Below are 16684 nucleotides of genomic sequence, written 5' to 3' on the forward strand. Positions count from 1 at the left end.
CGGAACTATTTGAATGCTACCACATAAGTAACCCAAGTGAGCGGGGCTACATGAAGAGGATGTGGGAACTATGGATACTTCAAAACCCAACATCTAGATTAACACTGAAACAACTAGTAGCACAGTGCTCTAATATCCGCAAGAAACACCTGCATTCACCTCCTCTTGAATATTCACTATTCAGTCCCCGTGAATATTCACTTCCATGATCTGTAATGGCTTCAGTCAAGGCTTTCACACAGAGTCTAAACTGAACAGAACCTCACCTCATCACATTTTATCTTAATTGTACTGAAGCCATATATATCTCTATATATGTATATATAGATATACATGGACAAGTTTTTCAGTGGTTAAAAAAAAATCATTATGTTTCTGCCTCCAGGTGGGTTCGTTGCAACACAGAGAAAATCCATCCAAAGGTGGAGTACTGGGTTACAGAGCTGCTGGAAGGCTGTGAGTATGAGTTCAGAGTCAGCGCTGAGAATGAGGTGGGAGCTGGCGACCCAAGTCCACCATCCAAACCAGTCTTTGCTAAAGATCCTATTGGTAAATTCACGACTTACAACACTTCTTCTTTTCACTTATGTCACTGTGCAAACCCACTACAAGAATTCTCTGTCTTTTGCTATAGTGAAACCTGGTCCGCCTGTGAATCTTGAGGCCATTGACCACACCAAGGAGTCAGTGACCCTGTCCTGGGAGCCACCCACTGACACTGGCAGAGGAAAGATCTTTGGATACTTGCTGGAGTTCCAAAAGGCTGGAGAGGAGGAGTGGCAAAAGGTAAAGCAATTCCTCAACTACTATGAAGCAGGCACACTCCTGTGACATTTGCTCTCTATTTATTTTGATTTAAATGGTCCCATGACCTTTACACTGCATCAGCTTTATCTCCAAGTGAAATGTGATATTGAACTCTCCTGCTGCTGTCTTTAGGTAAACCACACTCCAGACTCCTGCCAGGAGACCAAATTTAAGGTGATTGGCCTTACTGAAGGTGCTCTGTACCGCTTCAGAGTCATGGCAGTCAACGCTGCTGGAGAGTCTGATCCAGCTTATGTGAAGGAGCCAATCAAAGTGCAGGACAGACTTGGTAAGTTGTCCAGTCAATGGTACAATATTATCTGAATCATCTTGCAACTCTGATTTAAGCAGTGTTATATACATTAAATGTTCGTGTTAATTACTAATTCCCCTTTAATGTCTCTCATGGCTTACTTCTACATCTTGGTTGCCTCTCAGAACCCCCAGAATTGATTCTGGATGCAGCAATGACCCGAGAGGTGAAAGCCATGGCCGGCACTCACATTACTTTGATGGCTGCCATCAAAGGTGAACCTTTCCCTACTGTCACCTGGAAGAAGAATGATGCTGAGGTTCCCACTAGGGCAGACATTGAGACCAACCAGAGAGGCACAAAGCTGGAGATGAGGTTCTGTAACCGTGGTGACTGCGGGGACTACATCCTAACTGTGGAAAACCCAGCTGGATCCAAGACTGTCACCTGCACTGTGCTGGTGCTTGGTAAGGATTGCAGAAAACAATTTAGATTTGTTGAATGCGCTCTTTTGTATGTGTTTGCTCTGAAATGTTCGGTGATGAAAATCAGTCTTCTGATTTTTTCTTTAATACTTTCAGGAAATCTAATTTTGTATCTGTCACTAATGATGAGACAAAATCAACAGTTCTGTTATATTCTTTGGGTTTTCTTCAGACAAACCTGGCCCAATCCAGCACCTTCGAGTATCAGATGTCAGGAGTGACTCTGCCTACTTGTCCTGGAAGGACCCAGAGGACAATGGTGGCACTCGCATCACTAACTTTGTTGTTGAGAAAAAAGACACAGCATCCACCCAGTGGATTCCTGTCTGCTCCACATCCAAGAAGCGCAGCATGACATTGAAACATCTTATGGAGGGCACTTCTTATTCATTCAGAGTCGCTGCTGAGAACCAGTATGGCCGCAGTGAATTTGTTGAGACACCAAAGGCCATCAAAGTGATGAACCCACTTTGTGAGTAACATTACAGTCAACACTTGATCAGAAGCTCAATATGAATTATTTTGTACTGAAAATAGATTCTGGTGTTTTAACACAAAGGTAACAGATGATAAAAATGATAATAATAAAATAATTTTTTAGGGGGTCAGTATTACTAATCTTGTGAAAAGAAAAAAATAACAATTATTTTGAGAATGAAGTCAATATTGTAATTGCTCAAACTTACAGGTTCAAATTTAAATGTATTTTGTTCCACCCTTCCAGTTCCTCCTGGTCCTCCCAAAGACCTGCATCATGTGGATGTGGACAAGACTGAGGTGTGGTTGGTCTGGAACTGGCCCGACCGCAATGGAGGAAGTGAGATTACAGGATTCCTGGTGGAGTACCAGGAAGAGGGAGCAAAGGAATGGGAAGAGTGGAAGACTGTCAGCATCCCTGAGAGTCATGTGACAGGACTAGAAGAAGGAAAGACCTACCGCTTCAGAGTTAGAGCTGAGAATGCCATCGGGCTCAGCAGACCAGATACCACTGTGCCTATTCTCTGTCAGGAGAAACTGGGTGAGTACAGAACAAAAAATTCTTGCTGGATTAAATTGTACTGATCAGTTTTTATTCTCTGTTGTTATAAGTGGTCATACGTTTACCAATACATTCTGTAGCATTAATATTGGTGCCAATGTACTGTACGAGCAGGCTAATGTGCCTTGCAATGGTACCTGGCGTCTGTCAATACACTGGTGATGCTCCAAACAAACAAATGTTGTTTGAGTACCTCTATCTGCTAAAGCCAGTTTAGTCAGTTGATTATTTCAGTGTTTTTGAAAAGAAAAAGTGGGATAACTTACTCTGTCTGCATGTCCACAGTGCCTCCACTTATTGAGGTTGATGTTAAACTCACTGAAGGCATCGTTGTGAAGGCCGGTACCACCATTAGATTGCCAGCAATCATGAGAGGAATCCCTGTTCCCACTGCCAAATGGTCCATCGAGGGGGAAGAGATCGTCAGTAAGGGTAATGTCAAGATTGACACAGACAACTTCTCTACTGTGCTCAACATTAATGAGTGCACCAGGAACCACACTGGCACCTACCTGCTCACTGTGTCCAACCCAGCTGGGACCAAGACAGTAGCCTTAAATGTGACTGTCCTTGATGTTCCTGCTGCTCCTATTGGACCTGTCAATATCCTAGAAGTCACTCCTGACTCCATGATGATTGAATGGCGACCTCCCAAGGATGATGGTGGCAGCCCTGTTACCAACTACATTGTGGAGAAAAGGGAGTCCAACAAGGAGACCTGGGGAGGTGTGAGTTCTGCCAGCCTCGCCACAGAGCTCAGGATCACACGCCTGCAGAAGGGAGTGGAGTACGTGGTTCGCATTCGTGCTGAGAACAAGATGGGTATTGGTGCTCCTCTTGAGAGCAAGCCCACTGTTGCTGAGCATTCCTTCATGCCACCCAGTGCCCCTGGTAAGCCACAGGTCTATGATATCTCTGAGGATGCTGTTACAGTGGGCTGGACCATGCCCCTCTCTGACGGTGGCAGTCAGATCACTGGCTATGTCATTGAGCGCAGACACAAGGCAGGAAAGTGGATACGTGTTAACAAGACACCCACCAGGGACCTGAGGTACAGGGTCCTGGGTCTGTTTGAGGGCAGTGAGTATGAGTTCAGAGTGTTTGCTGAGAATATCGCTGGCTATAGTGGCCCCTCTCCCATCTCTGACCCCTGCAAGCCCTGCAGACCTATCACTGTTCCCAGTCCTCCTGTCAACCCCAGAGTTAAAGATTACAGCAAGACCACTGCTGACCTGGTGTGGACTAAACCAACCAAAGATGGAGGTAGCCCCATCCTGGGCTACACTGTGGAAATGAAGAAAGCAGACTCAGAAGAGTGGAAGAAAGTGAACCTGGATGACTTCATCAAGCAGTGTGCATACACAGTGAAGGGTCTACAGGAGGGTGTGACCTACAGATTCAGAGTCCACGCCTCAAACATGATTGGAGATGGAGAGCCCAGAGAAGTCCCAGAGTCCATCACTGCCCAGGATATCCTCATCCCTCCAGAAATTGAAATGGAGGCCACGTGCAGAGATCGCCTCACCGTGCGTGTTGGACACAACATCAACATCATTGGCTACATCAAAGCCCGTCCTGACCCAGAAGTGTTGTGGTTAAAGGAGGAGACTGTTCTGGAAAAAAATAAGCGTGTCACCATCATTCAGAACTTCCCTGTGGTCCACCTGAGGATCAAGGAAGCCACAAGAACAGACCATGGTAAATACATCCTGAAGGCTTCAAATGAGGGTGGTGAGGCCTCCTGCGCAATCACAGTTAATGTGCTAGACAGACCTAGCCACTGCCAGAATCTGCACACAACCTATGTCACCAGGGACTCATGCATGATCAATTGGGAGGCCCCTAAGGACAATGGTGGATCTGAGATCACCAATTATATAGTGGAGTGCCGTGAACCTAGCATTAGCATGTGGTCTATGATTTCCTCCAACTGCACGAATCGCAAGATTAAGACCAAGCTGATGGAGGGCCATGAGTACCTATTCCGTGTCTGTGCTGAGAACAAGTTAGGACCAGGACCCTCTGTGGAGACTAAAACCCCTGTGCTGGCTATTGATCCCATCGAGAAACCTGGGGAACCTGAGAACTTTAGAGCCACTGACATTGGTAAGAACTATGTCTATCTGAGATGGAGGAAGCCTGACTATGATGGAGGTAGCCCCAACATTTCCTACAACCTTGAGTGCAAAGCCAAAGATGCTGAGGAGTGGGAGAAACTCAATACTGGAACTCTCACCAACACATTCTTCCTGGCTGACAAGTGTGTAGAGAACCAGACGTACACGTTCAGGTAAATTACATCTTACTTTTAAATTCTTAGGTTGTTTCTCTGCTGAAAAAATCTAGTCTTTAATATTCTCTAATGTAATGGATATTATGTATACTATATACTTTATAAGTAATATTTCTTATTTGTTATCCAGGGTACAGACTGTCAATGAAGGAGGCGAGAGTGCCTGGGTAAGACTTGTAGATATTCTGGTGAGGGAGGAGATCCAGAAGCCGGTCATTGACCTGAAGCTAGCTGGAACTGTGACAGTGAAAGCCGGCGAGTCAGTTAGGATGGAAGCTGCTCTGAGAGGAAAGCCTCAGCCTGAGGTCAAATGGACAAAAGACAAAGCTATTGGAGACAACCCCAGAATTAGCTGTGAGACTGGCCCGGACTACTCAAAGTTCCTTATGACTAAAGCCAGGCGCACTGACACTGGAAAGTATATTATTACTGCCACTAACTCAGCTGGCACCTTTACAGCATATGCCAACGTTAATGTCTTGGATGTTCCTGGGCCAGTGAGGGACCTCAGGATTACTGGCATTGGTGCAGACAAATGCAGAGTGGTATGGGATGCTCCAGAGGATGATGGAGGTTGTGAAGTGGACAGTTACATCCTTGAGAAATGTGAGACTAGGAGGATGGTCTGGTCTACGTATTCAGCTTCTGTAGTCACACCATACTGCAATGTCACTCGTCTGGTGGAGGGCAACGAATACATCTTCAGAGTGAGGGCTGAGAACAAGATGGGAACTGGTCCTGCCATTGACAGCAAGTCTGTCACTGTCAAGACTCAGTTCAACAGACCTGGACCTCCTGATGCCCCAGAGGTCACCAAGGCAAGTGAAATAAGTCTAGTTTTCAGTTTCTCAGTTTCAGTTTTAAGAAATCATCTTTTCTGTTAGTCACACAAGAAATATTTTATGCAGGTCAGTAAAGATGAAATGACAGTGGTCTGGACTCCTCCTGAGAATGACGGAGGAAAGTCAATTACTGGCTACATCCTTGAGAGAAAAGAGAAAAGAGCAGTGCGATGGGTGCCATGCAACAAGAGCCCCATCTCTGAGAGACGTATGAAAGTCACCAACCTTATTCCAAACCATGAGTACCAGTTCAGGGTGAAGGCTGAGAATGAGGTTGGCCTGGGAGAGCCTAGCAAACCCTGCAAACCTGTTGCAGCCAAAGATCCCATCGGTGAGTTTATAGTTCCTGTCAAAGCACTGTTAACATCTTCATGATTTTGTGCTGTGGCCAGAGATAAACCACAGGAAGCTTCCGATTATCAATGATTGCCCATGGGAGGCCTGGTGGTTTAATGGGTAGCGCATCGGCCTGGAATGCAGAATAATGCTGGGTAAAAACCTGTCTGTGACCAGGCGTGTCCTTGAGCAAGAAACCCCATGTTAGCTCTCTTGGTGCTGTATGTGGCTGCCCACTGCTCCCCCTAGGGGGATGGGTTGAAAGCAGAGGACAAATTTCATTGCAACAAGGATATGTGACATATGACAAATAAAGGCTACTTCTGGTGTTTCTGTATTTTTTTTTAACTTTGTTTTACTGTACCTTCAGAACCCCCTGGACCCCCTGCAGGCCTGAAGGTGGCTGACAGCACCAGGACCTCTATCACCTTGTCCTGGTCTAAACCTGTGTATGATGGTGGTGCACCCATCATTGGCTACAGCTTAGATCTGAGGCTGAAAAGTGAGGCAGACCCTGAGAAACCCACAGAGGGCTGGAAAAGAATTGACACTCACGGCCCTTTGGTGCTCACAGAGTTCACCATTGGTCAACTAGATGAAAAGCAGGAGTACGAATTTAAAGTGTCTGCCAAAAACCAGGTGGGCTGGGGACGTCACGCCTACCTAAAGGAAGCTGTCTCCCCCAAGGACATAGTGGGTAAGAATAACCCATTCCTACAGCCAATAGCAGCTGTGCCTTTATAAATTGTATCCACAACATGATCAATTTTGATAACTGATGATTTTTACACCAATGTTTTCTTGTGGAAACAGAGGCTCCAGAGATAGAACTTGATGCCAGTCTGAGGAAAGGTCTGACTGTCAGGGCTGGCTGTCCAATCAGGCTTTTTGCCGTTATCAGAGGAAGACCTGCACCCAGGGTTACCTGGAAACGCCTGGGTGTGGATAATGTGGTGCGCCGAGGTCATGTGGACCAGGTTGATACCATGTCTTTCCTGGTAATACCTGAGAGCACTAGAGAGGATTCAGGAAAATACTCGCTGACTCTATCCAACTCAGCTGGAGAGAAGGCTGTGTTCGTCCGTGTCAAAGTCTTAGGTGAAAAACAGAAGAATAATGTTATTTTGCAAATAATGTTTTTGACCCCTTGATTACAATATATTTCATTGGTATGGGAAAGGTTCAATCAAACTTGTTCTTAAATTTATCCTCTCCAGACACTCCTGGTCCAGTTGGTGGCTTGGAAGCAACTGATATCACAAAGACCACAGCTCAGCTGTCTTGGTTACCACCAGAGAATGATGGTGGCAGTCCAATCCTCAATTACATTGTGGAGAAAAGAGAGGTGGATAGGAAGACCTGGACCAAGTGTGTAGAGGACCAGAAGAAGACCAGCTTTAAGGTGGCAAACCTTACACCTGGCATTGAGTATTACTTCAGAGTTATGGCCTGCAACAAGTATGGAATTGGAGTTCCTCAGGACTCACCCAAGTCCTACCTGGCTGTTGACCCCATAAGTGAGTATCACCCCAGATTCTGTGAAAAGGGTTCAGCATGTTATCCCTTATTATCCCTGCCTGCTCCTTGTCCTTGTTGTCTACTTTTCTGAACACCTGTGTGTTGTTATCCAGGTGAACCAGACCCTCCAAAGAAGATGGACGTGTTGGAGATCACCAAGAACAGTGCCACACTGGGCTGGCTAAAGCCACTCAGAGATGGAGGAGCCAAGATCAATGGTTATGTGGTGGACTACCAGGAGGAGGGTGCACCAGAGGAGAAGTGGACACCTTACTCTGTGGTTAAAGACCTGACTATTGTGGTGGTTGGTCTGAAGGAAGGAAAGAAGTACAAATTCAGAGTGGCAGCCAGAAACTCTGTGGGAGTCAGTCTTCCCCGAGAGGCAGAAGGAATGTTTGAGGTCAAGGAGCAGCTGAGTGAGTAAACTGGTCTGAAACAAACCTCACACTTTACAGACATAGTGATACTGAAATAAAACAAATAAAAACTGATTTCTTTGTGTTTCTTCTTATTCTAGTGGCTCCTAAGATCATCATGCCTGACATCGTAACAGTCAGAGCTGGATCCAAAATGGTGGTTGAGGCCATTGTGGCAGGTAAACCTGCTCCCTTCTGCAAGTGGAAGCAGGGCAATGAAGATGTGTTGACGTCTGATCGTCTGTCTGTTGTAAAGACACTGACAAGCTGCACGCTTGTCATCAAGAATGTGACAAGAAAGGATAGTGGCTACTATAGCCTGTCAGCAGAGAACAGCACTGGCAAAGTCAACCAGATCCTCAGAGTCATCATCATGGGTCAGTCTGAACATCAGACACAGACATTGTTGAGCCTGCATGCTCTAAACTAAAAGACGTGGATATAAATGGATCACTGATCAGGAGTGTATATTTGACTTTGTCATGACTCTTTGCTAATAACTCATTCTCTGTGCTTGTGCAGACATCCCTGGACCACCTGAAGCTCCTCTAGAGATCACAGAACTGGACATTGATGCTTGCACACTGCTCTGGAACTCCCCACAGGAGGATGGCGGTAGCAACATTACTAACTACATTGTGGAGAAGTGTGATATCAGTCAGGGTGACTGGGTCACTGTGTCTACATCCTGTACCAAAACCAGCTTCCGAATCACCAAACTAACTCCTGGCAAAGAGTACTGCTTCCGAGTTCGTGCAGAGAACAGGCTTGGCATCTCTGAACCCATTTACTCTGAGAAGATGATTGCCAGATATCCATTTGGTGAGTTAAAGCCTATATTTTTAGCTTAATTTCTGCTAAGTAATATTATAGCTTTGATAATGTGTATTAATGGATGTTTAGTCATGGCAACTTGACTTCTTCCTAGTTTGGTTGAAACATTTCACTATTCAGCCATGTAGCTCCTTCAGTCTGAGGAAAGTTGGTAGGAGACTTCAGAAGGTGCAGTTGTCGTGACTAATCGTCCAGATAACCTCACCTGGATGACCGAGAATCTTGACCTCTCACATTGTATATTAAATGTATTTTCCCCAAAGATCCTCCCAGTGAGCCTAGAAACCTGCAGATCAACAAGGTTAATAAGGACTTTGTCATCCTTTCATGGGAGCGTCCCAGCAGTGATGGTGGCAGCCCCATCACTGGATACTGCATTGAAAAGAAGGAGAGAAACAGCCTTCTGTGGGTGAAGGCCAATGAGTCTGTGATCAAAGCCACTCACCACACATGCACTGGCCTGATTGAAGGCTTGGAGTATACCTTTAGAGTGTCAGCTCTCAACCAGGCTGGACAAGGCAAACCTTGCAAACAAACTGACTTCATCACTGCCAGGACAGATGTTGGTAAGAACATATCTTCAGTTGATTGTTGTTTATAGAACTTCAACCCTCATCTTGCTTCCTCATTCTAATAGCATAAGTCTATCATCTTTTGCTTTTTTTTTTCATCCAGACCCACCAGGGAAACCCGAGCCCATGGATGTGACCAAGAACTCTGTCTCATTGGTCTGGAGCCGTCCTAAGCATGATGGTGGCAGCAAGCTGATTGGATATTATGTAGAGTACACAAAGCTACCAGAAGAGAAATGGACACGATGCAATACCAACTGCATGGACATCCAAACGGAAAGCTACGTGGTGACTGGCCTGGAGGAGACCCAACAGTACCAGTTTAGAGTCATCGCCAAGACCGCCATCAACATCAGCCTGCCATCTGAGCTGTCTGACCCAATCCCTGTCATTGCACAGAATGGTACAACTCAAAACAGCAAGAAAGTGAAAGTGTGGTAAAATAACTTATTAGCAAATAGAGATAATTACTCTCTCTTCCTCTTCTGGTTAGTTGCTCCTCGTGTGGAGTTGGGTGTCAACATGAAGAACCTGATTGTTGTGAAAGCTGGAGAAAATGTCTTCCTGGACGCTGAGGTGTACGGAAAGCCACTGCCAAAGGTAAGCTGGAAGAAGGATGGAGTGCCTCTGGTCCTTGCTGAGGGAATGAAGAAGACCCAGAAGAAACACCTTCACATGCTGGAGCTCTACTCTGTCACCAGGAAAGAGTCTGGAGACTACACCATCACTGCTGAGAACATCAATGGCACAAAGTATGCCACCATAAAAGTCAAGGTGCTTGGTAAGTCCACACTGCAGAGAGCAAACCTCATTATCGTTGTATTTTGTTTAAGAAACACTTGTATATATTAAACAAACACACTAACTTTACTCGCTTTCTCCAGACAAGCCAGGTCCTCCAGCCTCAGTGAAAATTACTAAGGTGTTTGCAGACCGTGTTAAGCTGCGATGGGATCCCCCACTTGCTGATGGTGGCTCTGAAATCACCAACTACATAATTGAGAAGCGTGAGACCAGCAGGGCTAACTGGGCATTGGTTACCTCCAACATCCATGGACATGTCACAGACTGCTCAGTGGAGAAACTAATTGAAGGACATGAGTACCAGTTTAGAGTCAGTGCTGAGAACCAGTATGGTGCGGGAGATCCCACTATGACTGATGCTGTCATGGTGAAGAACCCATATGGTACGTTCAGACCACTACATTTTAACTACACCAAGATGTTGGTGGATACTAGATACAGCACACGATTCCACACACACACAAATCCGGCTGTGATGCATTCCATCTCCAGCACTGTCATCTAAGCTGATCGCTTTCACTCTATTCATAGCGCTAGATTCTACCAGGTGCACTGCGGAACTTCCCTGAAGTATCTTAATGTAGGCCACATTGCTAAACCTATGCCCTGTGTCTATTTCTGACAGTAGCTGCTTCTGATACACTATTGAAAACATTCTATTCGCCACTACTGTAGTTCTTTTATTAATCTAACTGCCTCTGTTGATTTCCAAGTAGGAGAAACACTAGTGTTTTTCTTATGCTACCATAAATCAATAATAATGTTATTGTCCCCAGGGGCAATTATTTGTATGGAGTACATGACAAAAGAAAAACAACAGACAGTCTTTAAATAAGTACATCTAATGTGGGGGGTGCACTTTCATTCAACAGTCCAAAATGTTTATAAAGTCACGCAGGGGAAAGAACAAAGCTATGTTGGTGACAGAATATATCTCAGCTGGATCCAGTGAAACTGTGAATTAGAACTCCTTAAATACAGTAAAAGCGCCAAATTTGGTAAAAATGTATGGTCTTAATGACTATTAAAAACTTTCTCTCTGTTAATTTATGGTAAAAATCACTACAATGACCTTATCTCTTCCTTCAGATGTTCCTGGTCCATGTGAGCCGCCAGTTATCACCAACATCACTAAGGACTCTATGACAGTCAGTTGGAAGGCCCCAGCCAACGATGGCAAGGCTCCAGTCCTGGGCTACATGGTCGAGAAACGTGAGGCTACTGAGCTAACCTGGGCTAAGGTGAACCGCCGGCCGGTGATCGACAGGACCATTAAGGCAGCACAGCTGACTGAGGGCTCTGAGTATGAGTTCAGAGTCATTGCTATAAACAAGGCTGGCTTGGGAAAACCCAGTGACCCATCCAGTGCTAAACTGGCTGTCGACCCAGTTTGTGAGTATCACTTTTAAAAAACACCTAAAAAAAACTAAAACTGTTTCAAACTGTGAGTGCTGCAACTAAGTTTGTATTTTTCAAAATATCTTTGGATATTTATTTCTATGAAATGTAAAAATAATTAATTTTATCACAATCATTTGCTAGATCCTCCGGGCCCACCTGCCTTCCCTAAGGTGGTGGACTCCACCAAGAGATCCATCAGCCTTAGCTGGACCAAACCAGCATATGATGGAGGATGTGAGATCATTGGATACTTGGTGGAGTGTAAGATAGCCACCGCCGAGGACTGGACCAAGTGCAATGTCCCAAAAAAACTCCAGGCCACAACATTTGTGGTCACAGGCTTGTCGGATAACACAGAGTATCAGTTCAGAGTCACTGCTGTGAACAAGATTGGCTATAGCGAGCCCAGTGAGGTCCCAGGAAACCACATGCCCAAAGAGATCCTAAGTATGTTCCTCATGAGTTTATTATACCACTTCATAGTCTGTGCAAGAAGTCCTAACAATTATTTCATGTCCGGTACAGTGATTAAATTTATCCTGAAGCTTTGCTAAAGCACAATGCTTTAGCAAAGCTTCAGGATAAATTTAATCACTTCATCTCATTGTAAATCATTAATGTCTTCTATTTTTATTTGAGTGACATGAAGGGTCATGCTTTATCATAGTACAAAAGAATGTAGGAGTAACAGATATACTAATAAAAGAATCAATGATAAGATAATGATAATGTTCTGTTTCTCCTCCAGTCGCTCCTGAAGCTGAGCTGGATGCTGACCTGAGAAAGGCTTTGGTTCTTCGAGCTGGTGTCACCATGAGGTTGTATGTCCCACTGAGAGGACGCCCACCACCGAAGGTGACATGGACAAAGGTGGATGCTAACCTGAAGGAGAGACAGGGCCTTCTGATCAATACATCAGACTGGGACACCCTACTGATGATCGAGGACATTAACAGATATGATGCTGGCAAATACGTTCTGTCACTAGAGAACAGCAGCGGCTCTAAGAGCTACACCATTGTGGTTAAGGTCCTTGGTAAGAATGCTTTTTACATTAACATAGTTTGGTATATTACTGGATAAAATATATTTTCTAGTAGGCAAAAACTCTTCCATGATTAATCAGTGCAGCTTATGTACATCTATGAACTTGCAACGTTGTAAAGTTTTTGAAATAAAAATGCAACTCAGTTCTAACCCTCAAGTCTTTTTCACCTTCAACCCATCAACACTGCTATTACTAAACTGACTGAAATGCAGTTTAACATTATATAACAAATACACAATTACACCTACACAATTAATATAGCAGTGAAGATGAGAAACTGGATGAAAACATAGCGTACCTGTGAATTGTTTATTAACAAAATCTCTAAGCCACAGATACTGTTTCTTATCTGTCCTCAGATTCACCTGGGCCACCTGTGAACCTAACTGTCAAGGAAACCTCCAGAAGCCATGCCTGGATCACCTGGGATGCCCCTCTGAATGATGGTGGCAGTCCAGTGAAGAGTTACATAGTAGAAAAGCGTCTGGCTGAGAGAAAGGCCTGGACATGTGTGTCAGCAGAGTGTCACAAGACTTCCTTCCGGATCACCAACTTAGAGGCAGGACAGCCCTACTGCTTCAGAGTGCTTGCAGAAAATGTCTATGGTATTGGAGAAGGTTGTGAGACTGCTGGAAGTGTCCGGGCTTCAGGTAGATACAAATTTTATAGTTTTACTCCAGTTTTACTCTAGTGTTTGCAAGTTTTTTAGGTTATTGTACAGTAAACTATTGTAGAGTGTTATGATAGAGGACATAAAAGCATCATTTTACACAAGTTTCACTTGATTAAGTTAGAGCAGTTACAAACCACATACTCAATCTTAACTCATCACTCCTCCTCCTTTAGAGCAACCTGGTCCCGTGACAGACTTTAAAGCCCAGAAGACCACCAAAAATTCAGTCACTTTAGGCTGGAAGAAGCCCATCAGTGATGGGGGAAGCCACGTTACAGCTTACATCCTAGAGCAGAGTGAAGGTGAAGAGAAATGGAAGCAGATCATGAAGGGCAAAAACATTTCACATACCATCAGCGAACTGACTGAAGGCAAGCAGTATTTGTTCAGAGTCAAAGCGCTCAATGAGTCTGGAGAGGGGCCACCCACTGAGCTCAATGTTGTTGCCAAGGACCAGTATGGTAAGAAATCAGCCTCACTTTGCCATCACATATAATTGTCCAACCCATTTTTATTTTAAACAATTGAAAAACCTTTTTCAGTACTGCCTGACTGCAATTTGAGCAGCCTACATGATGGTTGCTGTGTGGTCAAGGAGGGTAGCACCACACGTGTCAACATCCCAATCACTGGAGTGCCCTACCCTAATGCCACCTGGAAGAAAGGCGATGTGGTGCTTGGAGACACCGGCCGCATGTGTGTGGAGGCGTCGCAGGGTGTCACCACCTTGTTGATCAGAGACTGCCAGAGAGGAGATGCCGATACTTACACCATCAATGTTAAGAACAGTGCTGGATCAAAGGACTGCAAGTTCCAGCTGAAAGTGGTCGGCAAGCCTGGCATCTGTACTGGTCCCATTAAATTTGACGAAATCACAGCTGATGGCATCACCCTGGAGTGGGGACCTCCCAAAGATGATGGTGGTGCAGAGGTGTCCAACTATATAGTAGAGAAGCGGAGGACGACAGACAACAAGTGGGCCACAGTGGCTTCAGCCATCCAGAAGACTACAATGAGGGTGCTTAGGCTCCATGATGGAATAGAGTACATTTTCAGAGTGTTTGCTGAGAACAAGTACGGGGTTGGAGAGTGTCTGAGATCTGATCCAGTCATCGCCCAGCATCCATTTAGTAAGCATCTCATTCCCAGCCTATGATATGATTGAATATTTCAATGGATGACAAATTAAGGGCAGAGTTTTATTAAAAATTACAAAAATAAAAATAGTTGCATGTGCAAGATTTTAGGTGCAACTTCATGAAAAACTTAAATGTGACCAGGCACTTGTGCCCGAGGGAAGACTTTTGGAACTCACAATGTATTTACATGTCTTACCTACTTTCCTAACCCTTCCACCCGTCTGGCTTATTCCAGATGTGCCTGAGGCACCAGCTCCTCCAGAAATTGTGAGCATTCGCCATGAGTCAGCCATCTTGACTTGGGCTGATCCAAAAGACACTGGTGGCTCCCCAATTACTGGTAACAGAATGTGATAAATATACATTTGTATATGAGCAAATACAAATAGCTTCATCATGATTTGACCTGGTTCTGTGTTTTTTTGTAGGATTTCATGTAGAGTTTAAGGAAAGGAACAGTCTGATGTGGAAACGAGCTAGTAAAACTCCTCTGAGAATGAAGGAATGCAGAGTTACTGGTCTGATAGAAGGTCTAGAGTATGAGTTCAGGGTAATGGCCATGAACATGGCTGGTCTAGGAAAGGCAAGCAAAGTCACTGAGGCTGTGGTCGCCTTGGATCCTATTGGTAAGTTCACAGTTTTTTTCCACTACTATGAAGACAAATTCTTGGCAACTCAAAATTGATCACAATAATAAATACTTAAATGGAAAAATGAAATCCTAATTCTGAAAACATGTCTGATGGGTTTTTTTTCTGTTAGATTCTCCTGGGAAACCAGAGGTAATTAGTGTCACCAGGAGCACAGTCACACTGATTTGGACTGCTCCCAAATATGATGGTGGCTACAAATTGATAGGCTACATGGTGGAGAAACTGGATACTGGTGGCCGGGCCTGGATGAAGGCTAATCATGTCAACATTCAGGGCTGTGCCTTCACTGTCACCGACCTGACCGAGGGATCTCAATATCAATTCAGGATTAGGGCCAAGAATGCTGCTGGTGCAATTAGTGTTCCTTCTGAGCCTACTGAGCTTCTGACCTGCAAGGATGAGTATGGTATGCTGAATAGTGAACTAATTTTGGTAGTTAGATACTTAAAACATCAGAATAATGGCACGTCTTTAAATTTGTTTGACAGATACTTAAAGTATATTGTCATAAATTTATATTTATGTGGTCTGCAATTGATTTTTAAATGTTGAAATACAACTTTCTTATATGCAGAGCCCCCAACCATCACTATTGACCCAGACATAAAGGATGGCGTATCGGTCAGGGCAGGAGACACCATTATGATCTCAGCCTCCAAGATTGTGGGCAAACCCCCCCCTACTGCTGCCTGGTCCAAGGGAGGCCGTGAATTGAAGAACTCTGATGTCATCACCATCACCTCTACCCCCACCTCCTCTACTTTGGCTATTAAGTATGCCAGTCGGAAGAACACAGGAGAATACACCATCACTGCCAGCAACCCATTTGGCATTAAAGAAGAACATGTAAAGGTGAAGGTCCTGGATGTGCCTGGACCCCCAGGCCCTATTGAAGCAAGTAACATTTCAGCTGAGAAGTGTACTCTAACCTGGCTTCCACCAGAGGAGGATGGAGGCTGTTCTATTAAGTCCTACATACTAGAGAAGAGAGAAACAAGCCGCCTGCAGTGGACCAAGTTAGCTGAAAACATTGTGGACTGCAGATATGTAGCCAGCAAACTGATTAAAGGCAATGAGTACATCTTCAGAGTTTCTGCTGTAAACCAATATGGCACTGGAGACTCAAGCCAGTCTGGTCCAGTCAAAATGGTTGACAGCTTTGGTAAGTAATTGTGATTTTATTGTGTATTATAAATACAAACCCTATTTCGTGGAATAGTTAACAATTTTTCATGCATATTTAATTTACCCAGGCCCACCAGGCCCACCCTCAACCCCAGAGATTGATAATGTCAGTAGGAATGCTGTCACCATTTCATGGAAAAGACCAGCAAAGGATGGGGGAAGTGACATCAGAGGATATTGTGTAGAGAGGAAAGAAAGGAGAGGAATGAGATGGGTCAGAGCCAGTAAGAGGACAGTCCCTGACCTACGCTTCAAGGTGCAAGGTCTAAGTGAAGGGGTGGAGTATGAATTTAGAGTCACTGCTGAGAACAAGGCTGGATTTGGAGAACCAAGTGAACCATCACGCCCTGTGCTAACCAAGGACATTGTGTGTAAGTATTTTAAGA

General features: G+C 44.6%; 1 protein-coding gene across 1 annotated transcript in view; it reads left to right on the forward strand.

The window, feature by feature from the left end:
• Nucleotides 1–16684, forward strand: part of ttn.2 (titin, tandem duplicate 2) — a 195467-nt gene that overhangs the window by 132534 nt on the left and 46249 nt on the right. Inside the window, exons 172-201 of the mRNA XM_026376595.1 lie at nucleotides 386–549; nucleotides 635–786; nucleotides 940–1096; nucleotides 1246–1527; nucleotides 1718–2017; nucleotides 2270–2563; nucleotides 2870–4874; nucleotides 5008–5695; nucleotides 5786–6050; nucleotides 6426–6752; nucleotides 6869–7153; nucleotides 7273–7572; nucleotides 7687–7989; nucleotides 8091–8366; nucleotides 8512–8811; nucleotides 9087–9389; nucleotides 9499–9798; nucleotides 9889–10176; nucleotides 10280–10582; nucleotides 11289–11591; nucleotides 11742–12047; nucleotides 12349–12636; nucleotides 13008–13298; nucleotides 13495–13782; nucleotides 13864–14451; nucleotides 14696–14800; nucleotides 14889–15086; nucleotides 15223–15519; nucleotides 15688–16275; nucleotides 16367–16669. Of these exons, the coding sequence (XP_026232380.1) occupies nucleotides 386–549; nucleotides 635–786; nucleotides 940–1096; nucleotides 1246–1527; nucleotides 1718–2017; nucleotides 2270–2563; nucleotides 2870–4874; nucleotides 5008–5695; nucleotides 5786–6050; nucleotides 6426–6752; nucleotides 6869–7153; nucleotides 7273–7572; nucleotides 7687–7989; nucleotides 8091–8366; nucleotides 8512–8811; nucleotides 9087–9389; nucleotides 9499–9798; nucleotides 9889–10176; nucleotides 10280–10582; nucleotides 11289–11591; nucleotides 11742–12047; nucleotides 12349–12636; nucleotides 13008–13298; nucleotides 13495–13782; nucleotides 13864–14451; nucleotides 14696–14800; nucleotides 14889–15086; nucleotides 15223–15519; nucleotides 15688–16275; nucleotides 16367–16669 (10847 nt within the window). The remainder of the gene's footprint in view (nucleotides 1–385; nucleotides 550–634; nucleotides 787–939; nucleotides 1097–1245; nucleotides 1528–1717; nucleotides 2018–2269; nucleotides 2564–2869; nucleotides 4875–5007; nucleotides 5696–5785; nucleotides 6051–6425; nucleotides 6753–6868; nucleotides 7154–7272; nucleotides 7573–7686; nucleotides 7990–8090; nucleotides 8367–8511; nucleotides 8812–9086; nucleotides 9390–9498; nucleotides 9799–9888; nucleotides 10177–10279; nucleotides 10583–11288; nucleotides 11592–11741; nucleotides 12048–12348; nucleotides 12637–13007; nucleotides 13299–13494; nucleotides 13783–13863; nucleotides 14452–14695; nucleotides 14801–14888; nucleotides 15087–15222; nucleotides 15520–15687; nucleotides 16276–16366; nucleotides 16670–16684) is intronic.

The sequence above is a fragment of the Anabas testudineus genome, chromosome 21 (assembly GCF_900324465.2).
Source record: "Anabas testudineus chromosome 21, fAnaTes1.2, whole genome shotgun sequence".
Taxonomy (NCBI): Eukaryota; Metazoa; Chordata; class Actinopteri; order Anabantiformes; family Anabantidae; genus Anabas; species Anabas testudineus.